General features: G+C 33.3%; 1 protein-coding gene across 2 annotated transcripts in view; it reads right to left on the bottom strand.

The window, feature by feature from the left end:
• RPS6KC1 (ribosomal protein S6 kinase C1) overlaps positions 1-20,786 on the bottom strand; it is a 213,771-nt gene that overhangs the window by 152,283 nt on the left and 40,702 nt on the right. For both annotated transcript variants that reach the window (XM_051998401.1, XM_051998400.1), the window contains exon 3: positions 17,800-17,920. In XM_051998401.1, the coding sequence (XP_051854361.1) occupies positions 17,800-17,920 (121 nt within the window). The remainder of the gene's footprint in view (positions 1-17,799; positions 17,921-20,786) is intronic.

The raw sequence follows: 20,786 nt of genomic DNA on the forward strand, positions 1-20,786 counted from the left end.
TGCTTGCCATCTGGGGGAGGGGGATGGAGGAAGAGAGGGGGAAAAGTCGGAACAGAAGTGAGTGCAAGGGATAATGTTGTAAAAAATTACCCTGGCATGGGTTCTGTCAATAAAAAGTTATAATTATGGGAAAAAAAAAAAAAGAAGCAATCATAAGGGCCTTTCTTATGTTTTCTTCAGTGAGTACAAACAGTAATATTTTAGTCATCATAGTTTTCCATACATAGTTATCATATAGGTAACAACTAGTTATCATTGGAAAAAAACATGACCACCAAGAAGTGGCCTTATTTTTCTTTTAAATCAATCAAAGCTTCAAAAGCTAATAACAGCAAAACTTCTTTTTTGTCCTTCAAATTCCACAAGGGCAATGCTATTCATGTTAACTTCCTCAGGGTTTTTGTGTGGCTAACAAGATCAATGAATAACCAATAATTCTCTCCATACTACTTACACAAAAGTCTTACTACTATAAGTTATTGCCTTTACCATAGAAATAAAATATTACAAATGGAACTGCACAAGATAAAGAAATGGATTGCTCATTTATTCAGATTAATACCATACTTTCATTGTATAACATGTAGTCATATAAGCAAAAGTTGAAAATAATTGATAATTAAAATTAACTTAGATCCTCTATCAATTTAGAAGTTACTTCCATCCTCTGACATATCTGTTGTTCCAAAATTTATGGTGACTTCAAGCCAGCCAGTATTAAAGGTAAGCAAGATCTAGATGAGGTCTTTAACAAATCAGAATAGTTTCTAAACATTAAAGAAAACATATTCTTGAATAGTTGAGAATCTTAAATTGTTGTGCTAATAAACTTTCAAAACTATGTCTCCAACTATCCTCTAAAATCTTAAAAAATACAAAGCAATTAAAATAAAAATTTTAATCTACTCTCAACCTATCATTGCTATTTTCTCCCAAGATTTAAATTTAATAAATATTATTTTAATTTGAAGTATGAAAAAAAAATTTCTGTAACCTCAAAGGTTAACTTCTCTTATTTCAGTCAGTAAATTAGTCATCAAACATTTATGGACACGCTATGTTCTAGGCAATGTCATGACTACCCTACTAATATGAAAGGCAATAGGAAAAAATATTACTTTACATATACCCATGCTTTCCTTTTATAAAATATTGTGCCAAATAAAACAATAAAATAAAATCTTTCAGAAAATAACATACTCACTAATTTGTCGGTTTTTCAAAACTGCCTAACTGAAAACTAGCACTGAAAATTAACCTATGACATCTTCTCACTAAATTTTTTTTTAATGTTTCTAGCAGCCATTTTTGTAGTGGCAAAGAACTAGAAACTAAGTATATGTCCATCAGCTGGGAATGGCTGAGTAAATTATGATATATGAATGTAATAATGAATATTATTGTCCTATAAGAAACGATAAGAAACAACAGCAAGTTGATTTCAAAAAGGCCTGGAGAGACTTACATGAACTGATGCTAAGTGAAGTGAGTAGAACCAAGAGAAAATTGTAAATAGCAACATCAAGATTATGAGATAATCAAGTGTGATGGACTTGGCTCTTTTCAACCATGAGATGATTCAGATTAATTCCAAAAGATTTGTGATGGTGAAAGCCATCTGTATCCAGGCAGAGAATTGTGGAGACTGAATGTGGGTCATTATATAGTATTTTCAGTTTTTTGTTTGCTTGCTTTTTATTATCTTTCACATTTTTCTTGTGTAGCATAATAAATATGGAAATATGAATAAAAGAATTGTACATTTTTAATATATATTGGATTGCTTGTTGTCTAGAGGAGGGGATGGGGGAAGAGAGAAAAATTTTAAAGTATGTGTTCTTGGGTCCTGGGCTCACTTCTAGTCATTACACCACATGCCTCTGTGTCATAAAAGTAGATTTATGCTCTATTGAGTATATATAGTAAAACTTAAATTAACTAGAATGCTTAGAGATTTGAGGGTTTTAAATAAAGGGATTAATAAGAAAATCATTTTTGTCCCAAATTTTATCACTGAAAAAATCCCAAAATACAAAAGTATAGTTTCTTGTTATAGTTACAACAGTATGATAAATACAACTCAGTACTCCTCTGATAAATAGGTAAGATGCAGTCAATGTTCGTAGGTCATTCATCTGATAAATAGGGAAGATGCAGTCAATGTATATAAAAGTTAAAGGAAATTCATTTTTTCAGGTAGTGACCACAGAATACTCTAAAAGGTTTTTTTCTTCTTTAAGTAAATCCTAGATATAAATGTGTTTTCTTAATATTTTTGTTTCTTTCTAATAAAAATAGAGTACCAAAAAATTCAAAATAATTGTGGATAAATTTCCAACCAAAACACACTAATGAGCATCTATAATAAATATAAATCCCTGTCCATGCAGCCTAAACTGGGCGTAAACATTCAGACTTCATACAATATCATTGACAGAAGAAAAAAGGAGAAACAGAGGTAGGTAATGGGATAGAAAAATCATAAAAGGGTGAATCTGCCTTAAAATTTAGAATGGAAAGCAAATTCATAATTTTACTTTTGTAGTCAAAGAAGATTTTTGAATAAAGAATAAGTTTCAATTTTCCTGATATTTGTATGTTATTGTAGCATTATCACAATCTTTGTGACAGTTGTTTTAAAGGGAAAAACATAGAAAGGTGTTCTTTTTACAAGAAGCTGTTGAATGTGCATCAAGTATGCCCAGGAAGTATGAACCTTAACTAGTCTTCTCCCAGGTAAATTCTCATCTTTTGGAAAATACCAAAAACTCACACTCTGATGATATTTCCCATTAATAATTAGAAATAATGGTAGGAAATATATTTAAAGAATATAAAGGCTTATCTTTAAATTATAAACATTTCTCAATTAGCCAGAATTCAGGTTCAACTTTACCCAGTTTGAGCTACTTTGCCCTGGCAGCAAACCAGTAGATCAGCAGAGAAGATATAAACACAGAGGGTAAAGCTTTCAACCCAGAAACACTGGGGTCTCTTGGGACATGGCCACACACACCCAGCACCAGGAATGACTCAGGACTCTCTCAGAGTCTCAGAAAGTGGCCACTGTGCAGGCAACACAGCCATCTGTTCCACTGCTGCTTCACTGCTACCTCCAGTAGTCTGAGGAAGCTTGCTAACACCACACTGCCCAAAAAGCAGACCGCATTTGCTTTTTGTTTGTTTGTTTTCTTCAATTCTTTTTTGTCAAAATGAGTAAAAAGCTAAAGCACACTCTTAACTATTGATAGCTTCTATACGGATAGAGAGCAAACTTCAAACCCTGAGGAGACTAAAAACAGATTGTCTCTAGATGACTCACCAAAGGGGGATATGATCTGATCCCCACAACACAAGGCTCTCATAGAAGAAATTTAAAAGGCTCTTACATGAGAGCTAGAAGAAAAATGGGGAAAGAAAAGGGAAGTTGGCAAGAGAGTGTGGATAAATCATCCCACTCATTTAAAGATAGAGTGGATAAAGAAATCAAATCCCTGAAAAACAGAATAAGTAAATTGGAAAAGGTAAACAATTCCAAGGAAAACAGAATTAGAGAATAGGGAAAAAAAATAGCTCTCTAAAAAATAAAATTGGCAAAATGGAAAAAAATTCCATAGAACAAAACAACTCATTTAAAAATTCAATTGGACAATTACAGAAAGAAATTTAAAAAGTAAATGAAGAAAATAACTCATTAAAAATCAGAATTGAATAAATGGAAATGAATGATTTGAGGAGACACCAAGAATCAGTCAAGAAAAACCAAAAAAAAAGAAACAATTGAAAAAAATGTTAAATGCCTACTTGGGAAAACAACAGATCTAGAAAATAGATCTAGGAGAGATAATCTAAGAATTATTGGACTTCCTGAAAATTATGATAAAAAAAAAGAGCCTAGACACTATTTTTCAGGAAATCATCAAAGAGAACTGCCCAGATGTTATAGAAACAGAGAGTAAAATAGACACTGAAAGAATTCATCGATCACCTACTGAAAGAAATCACAAAATCAAAACTCCAAGAAATATTGTGGCTTAATTCCAGAACTATAAGACTAAGGAAAAAATACTACAAGCAGCTAGAAAAAAAACAATTCATGTAAACACATCCAGCCATTCTGGAGAGCAATTTGGAACTATGCTCAAAAAGTTATCAAACTGTGCATACCCTTTGATCCAGCAGTGTTTCTACTGGGCTTATACCCAAAGAGATACTAAAGAAAGGAAAGGGACCTTTATGTGCCAAAATGTTTGTGGCAGCCCTGTTTGTAGTGGCTAAAAACTGGAAAATGAATGGATGCCCATCAATTGGAGAATGGTTGGGTAAATTGTGGTATATGAATGTTATGGAATATTATTGTTCTGTAAGGAATGACCAGCAGGATAAATACAGAGAGGACTGGCGAGACTTACATGATCTGATGCTAAGTGAAACGAGCAGAACCAGGAGATCATTATATACCTCAATAACGATACTGTTTGAGGATGTATTCTGATGGAAGTGGATCTCTTTGATAAAGAGAGCTTTAATTGATCAAAGATGGACAGAAGCAGCTACACCCAAAGAAAGAACACTGGGAAATGAATATAAACTGCTTGCATTTTTGTTTTTCTTCCCGGGTTATTTATACCTTCTGAATTCAATTCTCCCTGTGCAACAAGAAAACTGTTCGGTTCTGCACACATATATTGTAAATAGGATATACTGTAACCCATTCAACATGTAAAGGACTGCTTGCCATCTGGGGGAGGGGGTGGAGGGAGGGAGAGGAAAAATCGGAACAGAAGTGAATGCAAGGGATAATGCTATAAAAAATTATCTTGGCATGCGTTATATCAATAAAAAGGTATTTAAAAAAAAAAATTCAAATACAGAGGAGCCACAATAAGGATTACTCAGATTCCAGCAGCGTCCACATTGAAGGATCAAAGGGCCTGGAATCTGATATTCTGAAAGGCTAAGGAACTTGGTATACAGCCAAAAATAACTTACCCAGCCAAAATGAGCATTTTTTTTCCCAGGGAAGAAGATGGGCATTCAATGAAATAGGTGAATTTCACCTATTTCTGACGAAAAAACCCAAACTAAACAAAAAGTTTGATCTCCAAATATAGAAATTAAGAGAAACATAAAAAGGTAAAAAGAAATCTTGGGAACTATATTTCTGTTATGAATATGCATAAAACACACATGTATAATTTGGTTTTACAATTATAATGTAAAAAAGAAACTAGAAATGGAAAGGAAATTGTGCCAGAAAAAGGGTAAAGTAGGGGTAGTACATCTCACAAAGAGGCAAAGGAAACCCTAATATATCTGAGGGAAAGAAGGAAGGGAGATGAACAAAGTGTATATCTTACTCTCATCAGAATTGGCTTAAAGAGAAAAATATTAGACATATTCAATTTATGGTGAAACTTCGCCCACCTCATTGAAAAGTGAGAGGGGAAAAGAGAAAAGGGAAGGAGTAAACTAAACAGAAGGGAATACAGAAATTGTGAGGAAAATGAGTAAGAAAAGGGGAGGAACTCTAAAGTGGGGGGAGGGATCCTAAAAAGGGAGGGCTGTGAGAGGCAAGTGGTGCTCACAAGTTTAATACTGGGGAAGAGGGTAAGGGGGAAGGAAAGGAGAAAACCAAAAGCATAACAAGATGGCAAGAAATACAGAATTAGTAATTTTAACCATAAATTTGAATGGGGTAAACTCCTCCATAAAGCGGAAGTCGATAGCAGACTAGATTAAAAGTCAGAATACTACAATATAATGTCTATAGGAAACACACTTGAAGCAGGGTGATACATATAGAGTAAAGGTAAAAGGCTGAAGCAGAATCTACTATGCTTCAGATAAAGTTAAAAAAGCAGGAGTAGCCATCTTGATCTCAGATCAAGCAAAAACAAAAACTGATCTAATTATAAGAGATAAGGAAGGGCACTATATCTTGCTAAAGGGTAGTAAAGATAATGAAGCAATATCAACATTAAACATATATGCACCAAGTAGTATAGCATCTAAATTCTTAAAAGAGAAATTAAGAGAGCTGCAAGAAAAAATAGACAGCAAAACTATAATAGTGGGAGACCTCAACATTGCACTCTCAAAATTAGATAAATCAAACCAGAAAATAAATTAGAAAGAAGTCAAAGAGGTAAAGAGAATTCTAGAATTCTAGAAAAGTTAGTTGTAATAGTTTCTTTGGAGAAAACTAAATGGAGACAGAAAGGAGTATACTTTTTTCTCAGTAGTTCATGGACCTATACAAAAACTGACCATATATTAGGACCTAGAAACCTCAAATTCAAATGCAGAAAAGCAGAAATAGTAAATGCATCCTTTTCAGATCACGATTCAATGAAAATTACATTCAATAAAAAGCCAGGGGAAAATAGACCAAAAAATAACTGGAAACTAAATAATCTCATCCTAAAGAATGATTGGGTGAAACAGCAAGTCATAGACATAATTAATAATTTCACCCAAGAAAATTACAATAATTAGATGTCATACCAAAATGTGTGGGATGCAGCCAAAGAGGTAGTAAAAGAAAATATAACTCTAGAGGCCTACTTGCACAAAACAGAGAAAGAGAAGGTCAACTAAAAAAGCTAAAAAAAGAACAAATTAAAAAACCCCAGTCAAATACTAAACTTAAAATTCTAAAAATAAAAGGAGAGATTAATAAAACTGAAAGTAAGAAAACTATTGAATCAATAAGTAAAACTAAGAGTTGGTTCTATGAAAAAACCAACAAAATAGATAAATCCTTAGTAAGTTTGATTAGAAAAAGGAAAGAGGAAAATCAAATTATTAGTCTTAAAAATGAAAAGGAAAAACTCCCCACTACTGAAAAGGAAATCAGAACAATAATTCGGAATTACTTTGCCCAACTTTATGCCAATAAATTCGATAAGTTAAATGAAATAGAATACCTTCAAAAATATAGCTTGCCCAGATTAACAGAGAAAAAAGTAAATTGGTTAAACAGTCCCGTTTTAGAAAAAGAAATAGAACAAGGTATTAATTTCCTAAGAAAAAATCCCTAGGATCAGATGCTTTTACATGTGAATTCTACCAAACATTTAAAGAACAATTAATTACAATGTTATATAAACTATTTGAAAAAATAGGGATTGAAGGAGTCCTACCAAATTCCTTTTATAACACAGACATGGTACTGATACCTAAACTAGGTAGGTTGAAAACAGAGAAAGAAAATTATAGACTAATCTTCCTTAATGAATATTGATGCAAAAATTTTAAATAAAATATTAGCAAAAAGATTACAGAAAATCATCCCCAGGAAAATATACCATGACCAAGTAGGATTTATACCAGGAATGCAGGGCTGGTTCAATATTAGGAAAACTATTAGCATAATTGACTATATCAATAACCAAATTAACTAAAACCATAAGATCATCTCAATAGATGCAGAAAAAGGATTTGATAAAATCCAACCTCCATTCCTAATAAAAACACTTAAGAGTATAGGAATAAATGGACTTTTCCTTAAAATAGTCAGGAGCATCTATTTAAAACCATCAGTAATTATGTAATGAGGATAAACTGGAACCATTCCCAATAAGATCAGGAGTGAAACAAGGTTACCCACTATCACCATTACTATTCAATATTGTATTAGAAATGCTAGTTTCAGCAAAAAGAATAGAGAAAGAGATTAAAAGAATTAGAGTAGGTAATGAGGAAACCAAATTATCATTCTTTGCAGATGATATGATGGTATATTTAGAGAACCCCAGAGATTCTATTAAAAAGCTATTAGACCTAATCGACAACTTTAGCAAAGTTGCAGAATGCAAAACAAATCCACACAAATCCTCAGTTTTACACATTACCAACAAAATCCAACAGAAAGAGATACAAAGAGAAATTCCAGTTAAAATAATTGTCAATAGCATAAAATATTTGGGAATCTATCTACCAAAGGAAAGTTAGGAATTATATGAGCAAAATTACAAAATACTTTCCACACAAATAAAGTCAGATCTAAACAATTGAAAAAATATTAAATGCTCTTGGATAGGCCAAGCGAAGATAATAAAGATGACAATACTACCTAAACTAATCTATTTATTTAGTGCTATACCAATCAGACTCACAAGAAACTATTTTAATGACCTAGAAAAAATAACAACAAAATTCATATAGAAGAACAAAAGATCAAGAATTTCAAGGGAACTAATTAAAAAAAAAAATCAAATGAAGGCAGCTTAGCTGTACCTGATCTAAAACTATATTATAAAGCAACAGTCACCAAAACTATTTGGTATTAGCTAAGAAATAGACTAGTTGATCAGTGGAATAGGTTAGGTTCACAGGAAAAATAGTCAATAACTATAGCAATCTAGTGTTTGACAAACCCAAAGACCCCAGGCTTTTGGGATAAGAATTCATTATTTGATAAAAACTGCTAAGGAAATTGGAAATTAGTATGGCAGAAACTAGGCACTGACCCATACTTAATATCATACACAAAGATAAGATCAAAATGGGTTCAGGATTTAGGCATAAAGAACAAGATTATAAATAAATAAGAAGAACATAGTATAGTTTACCTCTCAGACCTGTGGAGGAGGAAGATTCCTTCTTGTTACCAAAGAACAACTAGAGATCATTATGGATCACAAAATAGAAAATTTCGATTATATTAAGTTAAAAGGCTTTTGTACAAATAAAACTAATGCGGACAGGATTAGAAGGGAAGCAATAAACTGGGAAAACATTTTTATAGCTAAAGGTTCTGATAAAGGCCTCATCTCCAAAATATATAAAGAATTGACTTTATCTTATAAGAAATAAAGCCATTCTCTAATGGATAAATGGCCAAAGGACACGAACAGATAATTTTCAGATGAAGAAATTGAAACTATTTCTAGTTATATAAAAAGGTGTTCCCAAAATCAGTTCCAATAGAGCAGTAATGAATTGAACCAGCTACATCCAGTGAAAGAACTCTGGGAGACGACTATGAACCATTACATAGAATTCCCAATCCCTATATTTTTGTCCACCTGCATTTTTTATTTCCTTCACAGGCTAATAGTACACTATTTCAAAGTCCAATTCTTTTTGTACAGCAAAATAACGGTTTGGACATGTATAGTTATATTGTATTTAATTTATACTTTAACGTATTTAACATGTATTGGTCAACCTGCCATCTGGGGGAGGGGATGAAGGGAAGGAGGTGAAAAACTGGAACAAAAGGCTTGGCAATTGTCAATGCTGTAAAATTACCCATGCATATAACTAGTAAATAAAAAGCTATAATAAAAAAATAATAAAAAGGTGTTCCAAATCATTATTTATCAGAGAAATGCAAATTAAGACAACTCTAAGATACCACTACATACCTGTCAGACTGGCTAAGATGACAGGAAACGATAACGATGAATATTGGAGGGGATATAGGAAAACTGGGTCACTGATGCATTGTTGGTGGAGTTGTGAATGGATCCAACCATGCTGGAAAGCAATTTGGAACTATACTCAAAAAATTATCAAACTGTGCATACCCTTTGATGCATCAGTGTTACTACTGGGCTTACATCCCAAAGAGATATTAAAGAAAGGAAAGGGACCTATACATGTAAAAATGTTTGTGGCAGCCCTTTTCATAGTGGCTAGAAACTGGAAATTGAATGGATGCCCACCAATTGGAGAATGGCTGAATAAATTGTGGCATATGAATTTTATGGAATATTATTGTTCTATAAGAAATGACCAACAGGATGAATACAAGAGGCTTGGAAAAACTTACATGAACTGATATTGAGTGAAATGAGCAGAACCAGGATATCATTATACACTTCAACAACAATACTACATGCGAATATATATTGATGGAAGTGGGTATCAGTTCCAATTGATCAATGATGAACAGAATCAGCTATACCCAGAGAAAGAACACCGGGAAATGAATGTAGACTACTTGCATTTTTGTTTTTCTTCCCAGATTATTTTTACCTTCTGAATCCAATTTTTCTTGTGCAACAAGAGAATTGTATGGCTCTGCACACATATATTGTATCTAAGATATACTTTAACATGTTTAACATGTATGAAACTACCTGCCATCTAGGGGAGAAGGTGGAGGGAGGGAAGGGAAAAGTTGGAAAAGAAGTGAGTGCAAGGGACAATGTTGAAAAATTACCCATATATATGTTCTGTCAATAAAAAGCTATAATTTTAAAAAAATCCAGGTTCAAAAAAATATTTTCATAAAAAACAAGAAGCAAAAACAAAATGAATGTTAAGTATAGAACTGGGCAATTATATATGTGATGGTGCTTTGCACAACAGTAAGTATGTGTCCCTTATAGTCTAGAATGAATACTTTACATTGTGTTACAGAATACATTAGCTCAAATTCTGTCTCCTCTAGACCTCAATTTCAAGAGTCCTCAAAACTACCTCAAGTAGTCAGGTTCAGATTCAAATAAGTTCTGGAAAATCTACAATTGAATGGAAGCATACCCTTCTCACATGGCCTGGAAACTGCCATAAAAAAGACAATTTCTGAGTAAAATTTTTATAATAAATGAAAATATAAACAGGGCTCCTAAAATCAACTTTTCCCTAAGTATTTTCCCAGGCCTGCCTATTCTGGTTTCACTTTCCTTCCTTCTCAATCAGTCTTGATCTTGTCACTTACCAATTCAATATTCCATAGTCCTCTGCTCTTAAATCTTTTAGCTCTCTGTTCTATCAATTCTCATGCTTTGCAAAAACACAACCTTGCATTATTCTCACCACATGCCAACCTTGTTCCAAATCATGTGCTGTAAAACAGAACTAGACAAAGTCATACAATCATGCTGACTCATTGCTCTAAAAATCTGATCTCAACTGGTCCCTCACAGCAGCAAGGAAATACTTTTACTCCCTGATTCCACATCACATTTCATAAAGAAGCTGTTTCAAATCTCTTCAACTTTCTTCAAGCCTTTCATACTTACCCTCTTACCCCATCCTCTAGTCTGGAAACCTCACTTCATATTTTATTGAAAAAAGAAGCCATCTGCCTCCTGACATTCCTTTTCTCCCCAACATCATTTATATTCTCTTTTTCTCAGCTCTACTAAAGAGGTATATTACATGATTTAGACATAAAGTGTGATATAAGCAATTTTTTTCTTTTGATTCATGCACAAATTAGGTTGAAGAGAGACAGAGTTGCATGAAGTTGTTGGTCTTACTTTCTCTTCCAATCATCATTAATCAGTGGCAGGACAGTCATGAAGACTAATGATTGCTCAGGATGCAATGGATGATCTTGCAGTCTTTAATGTCTAACTAAGCTCTAAGCATTCCCCAGTATCCATTTCAACTGTCTTCACAGCCAATGGAGCAAATTGTTCCCATCCATCCATTCCACCAGAAGAATTCTTCACATGATCCAGGTAGACACCTTCCTCAACTCACCATCAGATCTGAGACCGTCAGTTACCCTTAACCTAGTTTAGCCCATCTGTCAAAATGGTTTACCAGAGTGTGCCTACTGTGCATGCTACAATTTCTTAGAGCCACAGGTGAGAGTCAGATGGATCAAGTAGACACTAAAGTTCAAAAGCAGACCTTACACCAGAAATACCAATTTTCCTGAACACATTCTACATTCTTAAATAAATTAGAGGAGCATGGAAAAATGTAACTGTCAGATTTATGAATAAGGGAAGACTTTATGACCAAATAAGAGATAGAATCACAGGAGGGAAAAATGGATAATTCTGACTACATTAAATTAAAAAAGGTTTGCACAAACAAAACCAATGTTGCCAAGATTAGAAGGAAAACAGGAAAGTGGGAAAAAAATTTACAGTTTCTTTGAAAAAGGCCTCATTTCTCAAATGTGCAAATAACTGAGTCAAAATTATAAAAATAAAAGTCATTCCCCAATTGATAAATAGTCAAAGGAGATGAACAGGCAGTTTTCAAAAGAAATAAAAGCTAACAATAGTCACAAGAAAAAAATGCTCCAAATCACTATTGATTAGAGAAATGCAAATTAAAATAACTCACTTCTATTAGAATGGCTAATATGACAGAAAAGGAAAATGACAGAATTTGGAGGGGATGTGGAAAGAGTTGTGAACTGGTCCAAACATTCTAAAGAATAACATGAAACTATATCCAAAGGGCTATAAAACTATACATAATCTTTGACCCAGCAATACCACTACAAAGTCTGCATCTCAAAGAGATCAAAGAAAAGGGAAAAGAGGTATATATACAAACATATTTCTAACAACTCTATTTGTGGTGGAAAAGAATTGGAAATTGAGAGGATGCCCATCAGTTGAAGAATGACTAAGCAAGTTGTGGTATATGATTATGATAGAATACTGTTGTTGAATCATTTCAGTTGTGTCCAATTCTTTTCGAACCCATTTGAGATACTGAAGTGATTTGCCATTTCTTTCTCCTGGTCATTTTATAGAGAAGAAACTAAGGCAAACAAGGTCACACAGCTAGTAAATATGTGAGGCCATATTTAAGCTCAGGAAAAATAAATAAGTCCCTGGCTTCAAGCTTGGCAAGCTATCCATGCTGTTTCAGAAAACCTGGTAGACTTCTATGAACTCATGCAAAGTGAAGAGAGCAAAAACAGAAGAATATGGTATGTAGTAATAACAATATTGTAATGATTATTAAAGACTTAGCTACTCTGATAAATATAATTTCAAAAGTCTCATGATAAAATAACTATCTTGAGAGAGAACTGATGAAGAAGCATAATATTTATCATCTTTATTTTTCTTGCTTTTTTTTTTGACAGCATGGCTACTATTGAAATGTTCTGCATGACTTCACATGCATAATAGGTATAATATTGCTTGCCTACTCAATGGCAGGGGAAAGAATTTTCCTCCCTGAACGGAGGCAAAAGAATTTAGAATTCAAAATTTTATAAAATGACTGATTAAAAAATGTAAAAAATTTAAAAAAGAAAATAAGACATTGTAGTCTAGTCTTTAATAAATTCAGAAGAAACAACATACTTTCTAAAATTAAAAGCAAAAAAGTAATTTTACTAGACGGTATTCAAATGGTTATCAACTAGTCTAAGGTTAGACATTAAAGGAATAAATATGAGAAATATTATTTCAACTTTCAAAAATTCTACCCCAAAGTATAAATCCTAGACAAAAAGTGAAAAACATTTAGCACCTGCATATTCGTTCCTTAGCAAAGAATTATTCTGAAAATAAGAAACATTACCTATAAAACCAACCCATTATAATTTTGCTCAACAGACATTAACTAAGTACATACTAAGTCCCTGGCACTGTACTGGGTTCTGTGAAAGACAGAGAAAACATAAGTTTTCTGCCCTCTAGAGGTTTATAATCCTTTCAGGAAGACAAAGCATAAATGGAAACTGGAATGGGTGAGTCTGCTGCAGTGTATCTTGATTTGAATCTATGTGAAGGAAATAGCAAGAATACAAATTATATAAAGAGAAAGCAAAGAGTGACTAATGTAGGCCAGTACTCTTTTAATGAAAAACATAATAGTCAAAGATTTCAAGTTTTACAATTATTAATGTATTCAATGTTTATCTAAAAAACAAAAATTAAATATTAAATCATCTATTTAAAAAATCTAAGCCAAATGAATTTTTATAAACCATCTAATTAACGTAAAATACACTAACAAAGTAGATATAGGGAATCCTTTTCTATCTATCATGTACACAGTATCCCTTAGGAGGAAGAATGTTTGGTTACTTAATTATCTCAGAGACCATAACTGTTCCATTTTGGCCTATTAGGAACATAACACTTGTTTCTACAAGTTCATTATGCTACATGTACACAGCAAACGAGAGCAGTTTTAGTCTCCCAGGTACAAACATAAGAAAGAAAAATGAAAGAAAACAATCTTGCTTATGATTTATGTGGAATCGATTACAAGAAACAGCAGTTTTAAAAGCATTAAAACAGAAAGCCTAGCTCTTAAGCAGACAAATGGATGAAAATGAATTTACTAAGTGCCAATTACTTTCCAGACAGTATTCTGAGAGCTTTACAAATATTAACTCATTTGATCTTCACAATAACCCTTTAAGGTAGGTATTATCTTTCCCACAATTGAGGAAACTGAGGCAAAAAAGGTTAAGTGATTTGCCCTGAGTCATAAAGCTAGTAAGTGTCTGAGATCAAATATGAACTCAAGTCTTCTAGGTTCTATGTTTAGTGATTTATCTAATTTACCATCCAGCTGCCTCTAAATGGCAACGTATACACAACACGCATAAAAAATAATCTTACATACACAATTTTTTGTTTCACTTAATAATTACCAGGCAAGTGAAAAATTCAAATTTACAGTTTGTTTTCTTATTCATTTACTTTCTTTTTATGATCTGATTTCTCACAGCAAGAGAATCATATAAGTATGTTTATACATATTGGGTTTAACATGTTTAACATATATTGAATTGCTTGCCATCTAGGGGAGGAGATGGGGGGAAGGAGGAGAAAATCTGAAACACAAGGCTATGCAAGGGTCAATATTGTCAAATTATCCATGCATATGTTTTGAAAATAAAAAACTTTATTTAAAAAAAAAACAGAAATGAGTTTCTAAAATTAAAAGCAAAAAAGTAATTTTGTGTGTGAGGCCATATTGTTGCTTTCTAAGATGAAAACCAGCCAAGACCCAGAATCTGAATTCCAGATGTGGCTGTATTATTCATGGGCTTTTCTGTAGAAAATCTTCCATGACAGGATATACTGTGGGTAAACTTATTCCATAGTCCTCAAGTTACTGTTTTGGAGACACTGAAGTGAGTGGACAACTTGTCTTTACCCAATGGTATTGTTTCATAACCCCTTGAGAATGCATTCCTTTTCAGTCTTGACAATGTTGCAAATTATATTCATACATTTTTTTTCAAAGCAAACACCTGTAGTTGTGCAGTTGGCTCCTAGTGAGAAAAGAACGTGTACGGTGGAGAAAACAAACTCTGTGATTGAAGACCTTTCAGTCACTCTGTGGACTATTCCAAGATAACTCTATATTTTTAACACCCTTTAAACAAGAACAATGAAATTGATTTGATCATTCTTTCTGAGCTATAAGTCCTACATGATAATGCAATTTTCAGTATCAACTAAGCATCTAGCCAAAGATCATTTTTTTGATCAGTACTCTCTGGAGCTGGCAGGCTTGAATGAAATTGAGAAGTACTATGAACAAAATGCTCAGCAATTTAAGAATATTTCATAGATTTCTTCTGACTTCCTATAAAAGTCTACAGATGAAATGTACAATCTTAATAATAGGAATGCAGTAGAAGTAGTAATAGTAATGATACTTGACTCTATCCTTGTGAGAAAGACAGTCTATTCTTCAGGCAAACAAGATTAATAATCCAGGAAATCCAAACGTGTGTACGTGTGTGTGTGTGTGTGTGTGTGTGTGTGTGTGTGTAACATAAGTTACAAAGTAGTCCTCAACATAATTTTTGGATAGTTTTGGACCTCCTGGATCCCAGAAATAACAACAATATTTATAAGATGAAAAGTCAGAAGGCCTGAATGTGGATTAACCTCGTTCTATGCATCCTATAAAAAGAATGTGGGAATTACCCATATTTTAATAAATCTATTGGCATGATTTAAAGTGATTAGTGTCTTTAAAATATATTAAAAGACTAGATTTGTTTTCTATCATGTGTGTACTTATAACCATTTTTCAGAGTGGATACAAAGACTTAATCCTGCTATGTTTCTAAAATTGCATCAAAATAATTTACACCTTTAATTTGGAAGTAGACACTAAAAATACTTTAAACCCCCTCCCCAAATATAAGGGGACATGCCCATACATGGCTGGATCTCCCAACATGAAGGCACCATGAGTTTCCATACCACAAGGGTAGAAGTAGCCTCCTTCAACTGGTTGCAGAACCAGAATAAGTTCTATTTTCCCCAATAGTATTTTATTTTTCCAAATACATGTAAAGATAGTTTCAACATTTATTTCTTTTAAAATTGTGTCCTAAATTTTTCTCCTTCCCTCCCTTACATCAAACCCCTTCCCTAAGACATAAAGCAATCCAATATAAGAAGTCTTCATCTTTCAGAGAAGAACTTAGTCATTTCCTTTAGTTTTATTTACCATTGATTTTTGAATGTTGAAGTATTAGCATCATCATAGAAACTGAGGTCTAAAGAGAAGAGAAACATATGTGGGTATTAATATATGTGTGTGTGAATACATGTATGTAGGATATGTTTTATATAGAAAAAGGTAATCTCCAAATGAAAGATAAAGTATGATATTATAGAAAAGACACCTCAATTCAAATCCCACCTATTTTCTGTGGGGACTTGGACAAATTACTTAACCTCTCAAAGCCTCAGTTTCCTCATATGTAAAATGCATAGGGTAGAGCACATGGCCTCTAGTCCCTTCTACCTCTAAATCTATGACTTTAATATAATTAATAAGTTGTAGGAAACATTTCAATTATGAATCTAAAGTCATGTTTTTTATTACGAAGCATTCCAAAAAAGACTCAGCAATGTCCATGACTACAAATAACCATTTTAAGAGAGAAGCAAGAGAAAAACCAAAATGGAAAAGAAAATGAAAGAGCTTGCTAAGAGAATAGAATGAGAAATGAAAGAGAGGTATAAACATAATATCTCTATTTTGAGCTGGAAGGAACTAAGAAGCAATTTAGTCCAACTCTCTCAGTTGCAGGAGAGAAAAGCAAAATCTAAAGAGACTGCCTTGCCCAGCTCATACAGGCAACTCTCGAAGCCAAGATTTCAACCCTTATCTCTAATTCCAAATCCAATGCTCTTCACCACAAGTTTTTCTCCAAAGGGATAAGAGAAAGAGACAGAGTCAAACAATGATACATGTATCATGAAAAATGGCAGTTACATTATTAGAATTAACAATAACTAAAGGTGTCAGGAATATCCCATTCATTGACTTTTTTTACTCTAATTTAAGGAATCCCAAAGTACCTTGGTATCCTTGTTATAAGGAATACCTTCAGGGAACTTCTTTGTATTCTTCTCATCTGATGAGAAGAGACTCTTCCTCCACTATACAAAAGCCCATATAGAAATGTCATATCAATATTGTATGTAGCTAAGTGATCTGGAGGTTACTAATCAATGAGGCTGGCAAGATTCTTGTGTCTTAAATCAAACATAAGGAACAGCAGCTTAAAACATAAGGAGAAGCAAGATAATCCTGAACAAACTGGTCTCTCTGATGTTCTCAAAATTGGGCATTTCTGGCATCTGGACCTACTTAGGGCCTCTGCCAATAGAAATACAAAGTAATATATAGAGTTAAGATCAAATACCTAGACCATTTTGATTCCAACCCAAATAGAGAAAGTCCTTGTACAACTTTACCAGCCTGTGAATTGCCAAGAGGTCAAAGAGCAGGAAGGTATCTAGCAAGATATTCAGATCATTTCAACATTCCTTTTTCTGGGTTATATGGCTAGAATAACCTATAATGTTAGAAGAAAACCAAAAAACAGCATTAAAAACATACTTACAGTGTTTTCTATAAATTTAACTCTGAAAGTGTATATATTTTAAGGAGAAAATACTACCTCATCCACATGAAAATAAAATTCAGGACACCTGATTACAATTAATCGTCTTAATATAGGAAATGTAACCAAAAAGTATGAATTCTATTTTCAACACATCAGTAGTTTCAGAGTCTACCAAATATTAATATTATTAACAATTAACAATTACTAATCAATTTCAAAGTTTTCAAAAATATGCTTACCAAAGACTATTGCTTTAGCAAAAGGCGGAAATAGTTCTGTATGTCTGAATAAGTTTTTGTGAATTTGCCAGAGGTCTTTGTGCAGTTTCTTAAAATCACTGTATCTCTTCCAAACGACTATCTGAAGCAGAGAGAGAAAAAAAAGTCACAAATTAATAGAATTACTTATAATAATGCAATTTGGGCTACATATAGTAAACATCAAAAGCCATGACATGCTCGAATATAAACTATCCTTTAAAAAAAAAAAAGTTTCCAGAAGTTTCATCCATGCATAGGAAAACAGCAATAGTGTAAGTCCTAACCAGTATAGTTAACTGTTTTATGGTTAATTTGCATTTAAAATAAAAATACAAATAAAATTTGCGTTTCTGGCTCTTGTATTGTTCCAATGTAGATCTTTGAAAATTTGTCACACAAATATATTTCATACAGTTAATTAAAATAGAGATAACCAATGTCATTACATACTTTACTAATTTTTTTAAAAGTCAATTCCTATTTCCATGGGGTTAGAGTAAGTGGTCAAATATATATTCTCACACTCCGGCACTTAATGATTCTGAAGAGAACAATTTAGATAATTGATACTGTTGACCCCCATCTTGGACACTTTTTTTCTAAATGTTGTGACACTACTCTTTTTGGTTCTCATCCCATGTCTTTGACTGCTCCTTCTTAGTATGCTCTTACCCTCCTCATCATGTACATTACCCAAGGCTTTGGTACTGGATACTCTTCTCGTCCCAATTGGCATTCTTTCTTAGTAATCTCACCAGCTATGACAAGCTCAATTACCACTTCTATGCAGAAGACTCCTCGATCTATATTACTTCAAGAAAGGAGCCAGAAAGTAGACAATTGCCGTGATTAGTAGAAATAGGTTAGATTTATTATCCTGATCTGCATGTCTCTGAGACATCTTTGCCTCCTCCATCAAGTTTGGGTCCCAAATTACATCCCACAATGCCTTTTGTACATTTTCAGCCAAACATCTATTGCCCTACATATAATTATAGTTACTAGTTCTTCTTTATTCTCCCTCCACAATATCTTTTGTACCTATCTCATCTCTACTCACAAAGCCACCATCCTAGCCAAATCACTAATACTACTTGCCTGGACTATTGCAATAACCTCCTAAATGGCCTCCTACCTCACTTCTCACCCCTTTCCCATCCTTTTTTCTGCATAACTACTGAAGTAACATTTCTAAGACACAGATCTGACTATATTATTTCTCTTCTCCAATATATTATTACTTCAAAAGTGCTTAGAGATAGTTATATGATATCAATTATACTGGGCTTGGAGTCAGGCAGACAAGTTTGAATCCTGCCTCAGACACTTACTAGCTATATGACCTTGGGCAAAGCACTTAACCTCTATTTGTGTCAGTTTCTTCATCTGTAAAATGGGGACAATAATAGCACCTATCTTCCATTGTTGTGAGGATCAAATGAGATAGAAAGCAAATGAAAAGCACTAACATAGGGCCTGACACAAAGGGGTGTGTGTGTGTGTGTGTGTGTGTGTGTGTGTGTGTGTGTGTGTGTGTGTGTGTTTACTATTATTACTATCATCATTATGTGATTCTAAGCAACTCATTTATTTTCTTCCATCCTCAGTTTCTTCAACTGCATAATTGGCATAAAATCATCCTCAGTTTCTTCAACTGCCTAAGGGGGCATAAAACCAGCGCCTACCTCTCAAGACTGATGTAAGAATCAAATGAGATAAGATATGTAAAATACTTTACAAACCTTAAAATGTTATATAAATGCTAGCTTATCTATCATCATCATCATCATTATTATTTAAAGCATTTCACTATTTAGTTCCGGCCTACCTTTAGTATAACTTCCCTTAACATATTCTGTGATCCAGCTAAAATGGCCTCTCACTATTCCTCAGACACAAAAGTTCATTTCCTATGTCTGTAACACTGCACAGGCTGCCACCTTCCCACCTGTAATAATTCTATCCTCACCTCTATCTTTTAGAATCCTCGACTTCCCTCAAAGGTCAGCTGTAATACCAACCCCTATATGACTGCTACCAAATGGTAGAATCCACCCCCCCCTCACCAAATTACTTTATATTTATTTCATGCACTTATTGTACTTCTTTGTGTACATATCATTTCAATTAGAAAAGTTCTTTTAAGTCAGAGGATTTTATCTTTCTTTGCATCTCCAGCACTCAAGAGAGTGCCTAAAATATAGTAAGTAAATAATAAATGCGTGTTTAAAAAAAAATTTATAATTTTAAATGCCCAAAACATATGAGCATTTGACTAGGTAGATAACTTTACCCATATTACACAAAAAGAAAAATTGCCATGCAAATTAAGTTATCAGCCTCATTTCCTAAATCTGAATTCATAAAATCACTAAGATAAGAACTTAGCACAATACAATAGAAAATAAAAAAAGTGCTGGCTCTGGAGTCAGAAAATCTAGATTCAGATCCCACCTCAGACATACACTACTTGTGTGACCTTGGTCATCTAACCTCCCCCAGTCTCCACATCCTTTAATTGCATTTAAGGGACTGACTCAATGTTCCCTGAAAAGCCTCCTAACTCTAGTACCTGTCTCTATATCTATATCTATAAACATAGATATAGATATAGATATATAAAACAAAAATCCTATAATTTTTAGGACAAGATGAATTCTAGGCAAGATAGCTTCAAATACGGAATATTTTAAGAAAGGAACCAGAAAGTAAACAATTGTCCTGACTAGGGGAGCTAGGTTAGACTCATTATCCTGATCTACATGATTCTGGGCCATCTCTGCCTCCACCAAGCCATCATATCAGTACCTTCCTGGGTCCCTGGTTTTCACTTTATTTTTATTTGTCACTTTTCAATTAAATTATAAACTCCTTCAAGGCAGAGATGGTTTCTTTTTCTATTCTTGTTTTTATTTTTTTTTTTTATCCCTAGCTTTTAGCACAGTTCCTGCCATTAGTAGGATGAT

The sequence above is a fragment of the Antechinus flavipes genome, chromosome 4, assembly GCF_016432865.1.
Source record: "Antechinus flavipes isolate AdamAnt ecotype Samford, QLD, Australia chromosome 4, AdamAnt_v2, whole genome shotgun sequence".
NCBI classification, from domain to species: Eukaryota; Metazoa; Chordata; class Mammalia; order Dasyuromorphia; family Dasyuridae; genus Antechinus; species Antechinus flavipes.